The sequence below is a fragment of the Chrysochloris asiatica genome, unplaced genomic scaffold, assembly GCF_000296735.1.
Source record: "Chrysochloris asiatica unplaced genomic scaffold, ChrAsi1.0 scaffold00379, whole genome shotgun sequence".
NCBI classification, from domain to species: Eukaryota; Metazoa; Chordata; class Mammalia; order Afrosoricida; family Chrysochloridae; genus Chrysochloris; species Chrysochloris asiatica.
The window spans coordinates 920,915-931,556 of record NW_006408897.1 but is presented as its reverse complement, the minus strand read 5'-3'; the positions used below and the strand labels follow the sequence as shown (position 1 = coordinate 931,556).

Here is a 10,642-nt window from a genome sequence, read left to right as displayed (position 1 = left end):
CGGAGTCATCTGCAGGGAGAAACCTTCTGACCATCAGGGATCCAGTGACATATGTGAGATTTCTTAAACACCACAAACTGACAAGTACTCTCAGGTTTGTACTCCAGTTTGCGGATGAAGTCATATTTTCATGGAAAAAAAAAAAACAAAAAACCAGGAGGGACACGTTTTTAATATCAAATGTGGCCATCTGTATTTTCACTGACCTTGAATCACAGATTTTTTTTTTTTTTAAATTAAGAATTTAATAGCGTGGTTCAGAAGCCACTGAGGAGCACTATGCCATGACCTCAGGAATCTCTGCTCTGGTGAGAGAGGTGATTTGGGAGGCATTGTGTGAAATCCACCTGTCAGAGCAGAGTTCCTAGAGGCCACAGTGGCCTGTCCCAGTCACCTCATGCCACCAAAGCACTGAGCAGCCAAAGCCTCTAAGCAAGACAGGAGGGGAGAGAGCCAACAAGCCAGCGTTCCCTAGAGCTTTAGGCTACATATCGCTGTGCTGCATTCTGAGAGGGGGCTGCTCTCCCACCACCTCCCCCAAGAAAACGGAGCCCTAGAATGGTCTCCGAACTTTCTAGGAGTCAGTAGATGACTTCCATTGAAAATAATGGAAATTCACATCGGTGCATATTAGATCCTTAAAAGTCAAGTCTCTTTTGATCCTTGTAGGTATTCTCTCAGGCCAGAGGAAGGGTAGGGAGGAGAGATGTTTAAAAAGGAGGATGATCCATCTCATCGAGCCAAGAGGCTGGGCTGGTTGGAAAGTCGGGATAGCCTACACTGCTTCCTGTGGAGATGTCAGAGGTGGGTCCCCCAGCCATGGCTCTCAGCGTCTGGCTCACTCCCTGCCCTGCATGCGCAATGAGGCCCAAGTTACTGTCCACCGTGTAATCCAGCCCATTGAGCAAAGGAGCGTGGGATGGCAGGGACGATATGGAAGATGGAGACTGGGGGATCCCATAGGGGCTCCCATCCCTCAAGTCCTGATAGGATTGTCCTGTCCCATCCATGGAGAAGCTCCCGTTCATTAACTGTCCACCTGTAACGTCCCCCATGTTGCCATAAATCCTATTGGTGTGGCCAAGTTCTGAGAGAATCTGATCCTCTGTGGACAAAAGAATGGAGATTTATTGTCAGTCGCCAGGACCCCAGTGGTCCCTTGCTCTTCACAACCTAGGAACACCAGGAGAGAAGCCCAAGAAGGTCAGCTGCCTTCCCACCAAGCATAGGCCAGACATCAGCATTAGAGGCTGACCTGTGCCAAGGGGAAAGAGAAGAAACACCTGCCAAGATGAAAATCCTAGGTCCCTGAAGACTGGACAAGTGTGGTGAGCTGATTGGTCCTACGTGGGGCAAGTCCCTGAGATTCTATGGCTACACTAAGGAGTATGACTAACTGAGGTTTTGTGGGTCACATGCTACGCACATCACAATAGGAAACTAGGTGCCAACAACATTTATTCTGGAAGCTTAGAAAAGTACTTGGTTGAGTTGGTTGGGAAACAAGCAGTCTATGTGATAAGCAGTTGAGGACCACTGTTAGATTTGTGTACAGAATCATTCCAGTCTACCTGGAAAAGAGATTCAACACCAAAAGTCTTGGTTTCGCCTTGTATCAAATAAACTGCACAGGGGACAAAATACTGATGTGATTTATGGCAAATGGATGTTCTTGTTTCTTGAAGAATTTTATTCAAGGGACTCTAATAAAATCTTGGAGTACTGGTGTGGCATTAGATAAGCACTGGACTGCTAACTACAAGGTTGGTGGTTCAAACCCACCAGATGTTCCTCAGAAACCCTGAGTTGGAACTGACTCAATGGCACTTAACAACAATAGAATCTTTTGCTACTTGAAAGAATTCATTTCTCCAATAGGTGAGCCATTTTGTTGTAGTGTGCCATTGGTTGATTTCAACTCATAGAGACCCCATGTGACGGAGTAAAACTGTAATCTTTATGGAAGCAGATGGTCAGGTCTTTCTCCCATGAAGCTGCTGGTGGGTTCCAACCACCAACCTTCTGGTTAACAGCCAAGTGCTTAATCATTATGCTACCAGAGCTGTTTTAGGTGTCAAAAATCAAGGCAAGCTGAGCTACAAGCTTCTCTGAGCACTGTGCTGGCTACTGTAGTTCCTACATAGCATCTTTCCCAGGCTAGACCCCAGCACCTCATCCCTTCTGAGTCCTGCCCCCATCTACCTCTGAAAAGGAAAACAAGGAAAGGGGGAGCCCATTCTCTTTAAAGGCTCAGCTCCACTGGCAAGAGGTCAAAAGGCAAAGCCTTTCGCTTCTGCCACGCCCTGTGGACCAAAGTCGTCTGCGGGAATCCCAGACTCAGGTGTGAGGACAGCCATGCCTTTGATGTGTAAAACTGTGCTTAGCTTTCCCCAAGTACATCCATAATCAGTTGTCTTCTTCATTGAGCCCCACAGTAGATGAGCTAGAAGGTAGTTATTCCCCATTTACAGATGAGGAAACTGAGGCTCAAAAGAAAGGCACTGATTTGACAGAGCCACAGCCAGAAACCAAGTTTCTGATCACTAGCGCAACTACTCTTTCCTCCCACACAGAAGACTTTCCACATTTGAGGATTCTTCTCTGGTATGGCTACTTACAAACAAACCCGAGGACCCACACATGCAGTCCTCTGCAATTTTACTGTGCACAGATTTGAAATAGCACATGCTGCAAAGCTTGTGTATGGGGAGAGGATGGAGTGAGCAGTCAGGGAAGGGATTTCTGAATGAGGCTGGTTCCCATGGCACATGCACTCACAGTACTGATTTCCCAGGAAAAGCGCCTGTTGAGCATGTCTTCCCCACTAGGGCAGGAGGAAGGGGTGGGCCTAGGGGTTTCAGCACAGGAGAGAAATGTGGAAGAGGGACGGGGCACAACGCTGAGAGCCAGCTATCAATTCATAGTGCATGGGGGCAGGGGTGAGGGAGAGAGCACCCAGTTAGCAGGAAAGGAGGGGAGGTCTTGGGCCCACGGGTCAGGGCCTGGCCAGGTCCCAGGAAACCAGGGTTCACATCTTAGTAGCAATGCTTTCTGGTTCTCTACTCCTTGTCCCATCTTAAAGGGCCACGAACCTTGCCCCCTACCCTTTACTGCAAGTCATGGGCAAACTCCACTATTCAAGAGGGACTTGCCAAGGCCTCATAAGAGCCCTCTTGGTGCCAGGGATTACTGTTTGCCTGACTACTGTTTGACTGTCCTAAGGCCTCCACCTCGCCCCTCCAGCCCTGCTCACCTCGGAAGCTCAGCTCACTGTCACTAACCCCACAGTCCTCAGCAGAGCTCTCCTTCTCCTGCTTGCTGCCTCCTCGGCTCCTCTTGACACTCTTGTAGAATTGCCCCCAGCGATGCCGCCCTGCATCCTTCTTCAGTCGTTTCTCCTTGGCTCTTCGGTTCTGAAACCAAACCTGCCACACAAGCAAAGAGACACACTCAGGGACTGTCCACGAACATTCCAGAATCTCCCAGGACAGGTGTTTGGAAACACACTGAAGCTTCTGTAAAGAACAGGACCATTGTGGTGTGGCTGCTGCTCCCTCTGCCGGGCACAAAGCTCTGTCTCCAGATGTGCCAAATTCACCCGGCTCCCCACAGGACCATGTCACAACTGGCTCAGCTCAGGACATCTGCCACCTCTGCCCCAGGCCCCAGCAGTAGGCAGTCCTGGGGGCGTGACAGCTGGGTCTCACCTGCACCACCCTCATGTCCAGGCCTGTCTCTGAGGAGAGTTGTTCCCTCACATGCCGGGCAGGTTTAGGGGAGTTCTTGTAAGCATTCTTCAATGTCTCCAGCTGCTTCGCTGTGATGGTGGTCCGAGGCCGTTTAGCTCCAGCCTCTGAGTCATCTGCAATGAAAACCATTTCTTATCTGCTTCAGCCTCTCCCCATCTCCCTCCTTCCCTTCCATTTCTCAAGTTTCTTGCTCATCAGGAGACTCCATTTCCTTCAGCCGGGCCCACAGCCATGTTGACTTTGACACCCTTGGTTCACAAGTATTCATATGCATTCACTGCTAAGAAATGTTTATAAGCTATGCCACTAGTGGGTTTCTAAATCAATTTAGGGGCCGAAAGCTAATAAATGAAATAAGATGGCTAGGATAGGCTAAGATAGGATAGAATTAGAATAGAATAGCCATCCGGCAAGTACTGTTTCTGGAAACTTGTTTCGTTTTCTTGTATGAATGAGTACTAAGTCAAAATGTAAAGTGAGTTGCTTACTGTGAATCATAGTTTTTTTTTTTAAAAAATCTTAAAACCCTGGTCTGAAGCATGTTCAGAGTGATCCACTGACTGATGAACACAAAGTCTAAGTTCTGTTAGTGAAAGGTCGGCCAGCTTGCTCTCACTCAGGGTTCCTCTCTGCACAGTGCTGGAGGCAGCAAAGAGGCCAGGGTCTCTCGCTTGCTCTTACCTTTCCTAGTTCTCTGTGTTCCTTACATCCCTCCCTTTCTTTTCTCCTCTCTTTCCATTGAAGAAATCCCTCTTTTAGAAACAACAATGACAACAGCTCATATTCACTGAGCACTACTTTGTGCCTGGTGTTGGTCTAAGCACTTTTTCTAACAACTCTTAAGAGGTTTCGTTTGAAGTCAGACGATCCTGGTTCAAGACTGGCATTGCCACCATCCTACTGAGCTGAGTGACTTGGGCAAATGACTTGGACTTCACCCTCTGAAAGTTGGGGAGCAATTCCACCTGCCTCCGGGAAGGAGCACATTCTAGACATTGAGCCGAGGGGACCCTACCCACACCACAGCAGTGTGGCCAAGGCCCCCACAGTTCCCCTTCTCCTTGAGTCATTTTCTTGACCAAAGAGGAGAGCCAGTGTTACTTCTGCATTCAGTCCCAAACCCCAGGAGACTGCACGTTTAGGTTCTAATCCCAAAGGATAGAACCCAAACCCAGAGCTGCGGAGTCCACTGTGACTCACAGCGCCCCTAGAGGACAGAGGAGAACTACTTTGTAGGGTTTCCAAGGCTGCCACATCTTTCTCAAACAGAGCACACAGTAGGTTTGAACTGCTAACCTTATCATTATCAGCCAAGTGCTTTAACTACTGCTCCACCAGGGCTCTTTAAAGGCCAGGAACCCTCCAAAATTATCTACTTTAAATCCCTTCTTCCTATAGTTATAGATGGCAGCATGATATGTTGAACACAAATAAAAATTATACAAACTTGAAATTGTGCATTTAAAAAAAAAAAAATAATAATACAGACAGCATTACTTTTTCATACAATTTGAAATAATGAGACCAGTCCTGGTGTGGCTCTGTAGAATCAGCACTGGACTGCTAACCACAAAGTCGGCGGTTCAAACCCACTAGCCTCTCCTCAGAAACCCTATACAGAGTTGATAAGAGAACCAACTCGATGGCATTTAACAACAATAACTTTTCATTCATGACGATTCACTTAATTTCAAAGTAGGCTGGTCTAGTGAATGAGAAATTGTTGTCACAAGTTCTGTACTGCTATTTACATGCGCAGTTTTCTTCTTGCAATTATGGGGACAATGATGCTGTTATTTTAACATTCACTGTTATTATAATTTAAAATCTTTTTTATATCCTATAACAATGTCATCCAAGTATTCATTAAGTATGGTGGTAATGTTCATGCTGAAAAATGTATCCAAAAATCAATAACTTTGGTCCGGAAGTTAAATGTGATAAAATGCTGTGAAGAAAGCCAAGCAAGACCATGATAGACCCAGCTGATAATTTAGGAGAGAGCATCCTGTGAGGTCTTAGAGATCATGGTGAGAAAATAAGAAGTAACGTTAAGGTAAAGATACATTTCACCAGTTATGGACTTACGTGTTTCCAGATTACCTCCCCTACCTCCACAACTTTTTACTTCAGTTCCTAAGGGAAAATGAGTCTTCGAATGTGAGTTTTGAATTATGCAGGGTCTCCCAGAACTTGTTCCTCATTATATTGAAAAATGCAAATACCCAGGGATATGTAACAAACTAACAAAAACATTCATACTAGAGCACAAAGCACTGCTCTGAGTTCCATTAGCTAGCTCAAGGGAGGTTACTAACCAGTTACTTTCAAGTGGATTCAGACACATGACAACCCATGTGTGTCAGAGTAGAACTGTGCTCCAGGGTTTTCCATGGTGGATTCTTCAGAAAGAGTTCACCACGTGAGCCCTGGTGTGGCGCTGTGGAATAAGCACTGAACCTCAAACCACAAGGTCAGTAGTTCAAATTCACCAGCTGTTCCATAGGAGAAGGATGAGATTTTCTTCTCCCATAAAGATTTAGAGTTTCAGGGTCATGATGTATCTGAATTGACTCAATGGCACACACAACAACAAAGATCACCAACCATTTCTTTGAGGCTCCTCTGGGTGGATTTGAACCTCCAACCTTTCAGTCGGCAGCCAAGTGTATTAATCATTGGTACCGCTGAGAAACTCCCAAAGAGGAATAAAAACAACCTTAAATAAGGAAGCCAATATACCACAGCAGATGAAATTTCCTCTCTGTATTAGAGTGGACTGGATTGTACAGGAATGAACAATGGCAGCAAGAGGCAGGAGGAAACTCATCTCTTTAAAATCTAAAGCAGCCTCACCTCTTGGTTTGCATTTCTTTCCCATTACATAAACATGCTATACTTTGACACACATGGAACAGCTTGTAAGTCAGGGCCAACTTTACTTTACACCAACTTGCATATATATATATATATATATATATATATGGGGGGAGTATGTAGGAGTCCTGGTGGCACTGTAGACTAAGCACTGAACTGTTAACCACAAGTGCATCAGTTCAAACCCACCAGGTGCTCTGTGGAAGAAGGATGAGGCTTTCTGCGCCAGGAAAGATTTATAGCCTCAGAAACCCTATACAGGGTTGCTGTGAGTCATGATCGACTCGGTGGTTTTTTTATACGCGTGAGTGTGTTTATTCTATTTAGGCTGCAGAAACAGTTCAGTATAGCAGGTGATAGTATCCTCTACTGACGGCTGCAGTCGGCCAGTTACACAACTAGCCAGAGGGCCCCAAGTCAGAAAGTGCCAAGCAGAGATGCCTATCTAACCTCTGATGCCAATTCCTGTGTCTTGCCATTGTCCTATAGAGGTCTGCCACGATACAAACATTCCTCAGTAAAAAAGATTAGCCTATGTGTGTCCTTGCCTACCCAGCTAGGTTTCCACCAGCCTATGTTTGTCTTCCCCTCCCCTGGACCCCCACAGCCAGATGGATAGTGAGTTTGCAGGGTCTGCAACCCGCAAAGAGAGGCCCCACATTCCTATTCTCCCTGAGAAGGGCATCAGAGTTCCAAAGGCGTCTTGGTATCTCTAAGTCTATCTGCTTTGATGGTTTATCCCTGACAAGACACCCTAATCTTCTGTGACATCATAATTGATTCAAAAGCAACAGCATCGAGGGAGTTTTAAGTAACCCATATAGATTAATACATTAAGGCAAAGATCCTTGGAAGCTGGGCATGGAGAGGCTCTGGGTCCCTGGAGGAAGCAGACCAAAAGCCTCTGTTCATTTCTGAAGGCCAGAGCTAGCTGTGGGTGTGGCAAATAGAGGTTTTCAGAGCCGAGGCCCCTGAAAGACTCCACCACCGGCCAGGGCTCCAACCAGCTCAGCCCCGCCTCTTCATCATCATAAACCCCTTATATCAAACAACATTCATTAAGTGAAAAACTAGTTTGTATTAATCAAGTTTTTATAATACTTTATACGGACCTCTGGTGGCACAGTGGTTAAATCCCTTGACTACTAACCGAAAAGCCAACCCAAGGCACCTCAGACCCCAGGTATCTCAGACCAAGAGCACAGCCAGAACCAAGGGTGTGTGGGAATGTGGCCACGCAGGGTGATGCCGGTTACCATTTTGCTTGGCTGTCTCATAGTCCTCCTTGCACACCAGTCTCCCATCCTCCATGAGGTAGAACTCATCCCCTGTGGCGAGCTGCCGGTTACAGATGATGCAGGCGAAGCAGTGCAGGTGGTAGACGAAATCCTGGGCTTTGCGGACCACCTGGGTTGGGGGGATGCCCTGCTGGCAGGCTGTGCATTTTGTGCCGAAGCGCCTGTCGGGGACAGCAGAGAAGGATTAGGACACATGGGTGCCTGGCTCCCTGAGCACACCCCCACCCCTCTCCCACCCACCACTGGGTGAGTCCTTTTGTAAACTCCCAGCTTCAGGAGCCTCCCACAGTCCTCCTGGACCTCCAATTAGCTTCACTGCTTTGTGTCCTGGACCCTTCAACCACAAAATGAAGGGGGTGGATCAGAACCCAAGTCTCCAAGGCCTCTTCCAAGGCTGACATCCCAGGGCTCCATACTGCTTGAATGTTGTTGTTAAGTGCTGTTGAGTCGGTTTTTTATAGGTTTTCTGAGGAAGGGTTAGTTGGTTTTAACCGCCAACCTTGTGGTTAACAGTGCAATGCTTATCCTACAGTGCCACATCAGGAGTCTTCAGGCCTGAATAACAGCCCACAATTAACCTGAGCAGCAGGAGGAGTTTCTAAGTCCCCCCTCTAGCAGCTCAGCCTCCTGGTTTCCTTACCTTCATGGTGAGGCCAAGAGGACTGGTCTCCCAGGGCCACTGTGTATCCAGCAAAACCTGCCTCCCCGGCTCCCCAGCAAGGAGGAAGCTTGCCAAGTCCACACTGGAGGTCCTAAGAAAATGCACTTCGGCAGCACCCAAGGCTCCCTGCAGCCTGGCCCTTCCTCCGTGCCAGTGCCCACCTCCTTCCTGGGCACAGCCTCTCAGATGTGTGGGCTGTGCTGTGCCCAGAAATTTGCATTTTCAAACCCCTGTAATATGTTGAGGAGCCCTGGTGGCGCTGTGGGGTAGGCATTGGGCTGCTAATTGCAAGGTCAGAGTTCCAAACCACCAGCCACTCCACAGGAGAAAAATGAGGCTGTCTGCTCCCATGAAACCTCTGAAACTCTACATAGGGGTTGCTATTGTTTGAATGGACCAAATGGCTATAGATTGGATGACATGCTGGGGCAGGGTGTCTGCAGACCTCTGTGGAAAATGCCACTTCAGACCTCTCCCTGGGCTTCACTGAGGAAGGAAGAAGCCCCCAACGGCTACCCTGTGCTGAAGTTGGGGCTGGAAAGGGAAGAGAAATGGACACATTTAAAATAGAGTCCAGTGGGTTCTCTGAAGTCTCCTCTCCCCATTCTGAGCCACACCAGTGGTTGTAGAAGGCTACACAGAACTGTCCGGGCCAGTGTGGACCAGAGCAGGGTAAGGGGTGCTTCTTGGTGGCAGGTGAGCCTTCCCCCACTTCAGAAAGGAGCGGGAGGGGTTAGGGGAAGCAGGGGCAGAGTTTAAAACAGCAATCAACCTAATTATTCATGACATTTCACACAGCAGAACTTTATCTTCTTCAGGATGAAAGACTTCGCCTAATGGATCTGGGGAAGGTTTGATTTTAATGGTCCTTTTAACTAATGCTTATAGGCAGCCTGATTTCCCCTGAAAGGACAGTACATATTTCATCCACATTAATACCAAATAAATTCATTATGGTCACAGCCATCATGATGAATCCCAGATTAATGCAGAATGATGGGTCTCTTATGCCATAATGATACCTGCTAAGGGGGCTGCGGGGGCCTGGAGCAGGCGTGGCCAGTGAGGCTTCCGAAGCAGCCCCTTGTCACAGGTCACAGAGAAGTGCGGGGGCGGTTCTCTAAATCTAGGTGAGCAACCCCAAAAGAGCTAGGAGTGTGGTCCAGGGGACTGATCTTCTGGGTGTTGGAGAATGAAGGGCTAAAATACTGGACTTGGAGGGACTGCAGACTTTTGAATTTCTGAACTGCCTCTTAGTTTTGAGGGGAGAGCATGTGGGCCAGGTCTCTGTGGAGCAAGAGTTCTCAGCCTGATGTTCACCATGGGCTGGGAGGGATCTGTAAGCCCCCCACCTCCAGAATCGTTCCAAATTGTGCATCGGGTGGGGTGGGGGTCTGGACTTGCAGCAATTTTCAGAATGGTCTAGGACCCAGAAAAATAGAGTTCAAAATATTTGTTGAATAAATCAATCAGTGAGTCAAAACCATGCTCTTAGAGGATAGGCACACCTAAGGATGAAGGACAAATGGTAGATAACGTACAGGTGAGAAACACCTTCTTCCCAAATGCTGTCCAACCACATGGACCATGCTGAAGATGAAAGGCAGGTGTGTGGGGGGGGGCGTGTGTGTGTGTATTGTTACTAGTTTATGTTTTCAAAATACCTGCACTTTTTATTTTGAGTTAGGCCACTTCACAAAGCAGGCATTAAAAATGAAAGCATGCCTTCCTGCATTGCAAACCCTCCCAAATAAACCACCAAGAATTAAGGGCCTTTGGCTAAATTCTTTGCTGCAGAGGCTGGAGCAGAAGCAACTCCTGAGAACTCCTCCTTTCCCCAAAGAAAGTCCTATCTTTGTGACCAACTTCAGGGGAGAAGATAGGGAGAGCAGGAAGGACTTCGGGGGTGAGGGACCCAGGACAGAGCAAGGACCCTTCATTCAGCTGCCCCTCCCAGGGAGAAGCCACCTCTCCATCACCACTAAAAAGCAGGCCACGGCTTTCAGAAACCAGAGGCCCAGTTGACACCAGAGCACCAGAGACATGAAAGATAACGG

General features: G+C 47.7%; 1 protein-coding gene across 1 annotated transcript in view; it reads right to left on the bottom strand.

The window, feature by feature from the left end:
• Positions 1–287: 287 nt before the first annotated feature.
• Positions 288–10,642, bottom strand: part of LHX4 (LIM homeobox 4) — a 48,172-nt gene continuing 37,817 nt past the window's right edge. Inside the window, exons 3-6 of the mRNA XM_006876427.1 lie at positions 7,883–8,085; positions 3,708–3,862; positions 3,254–3,425; positions 288–1,105 (exon numbers count right to left, since the gene is read on the bottom strand). Coding sequence (XP_006876489.1) covers positions 711–1,105; positions 3,254–3,425; positions 3,708–3,862; positions 7,883–8,085 — 925 coding nt within the window. The 3' untranslated portion in view covers positions 288–710. The remainder of the gene's footprint in view (positions 1,106–3,253; positions 3,426–3,707; positions 3,863–7,882; positions 8,086–10,642) is intronic.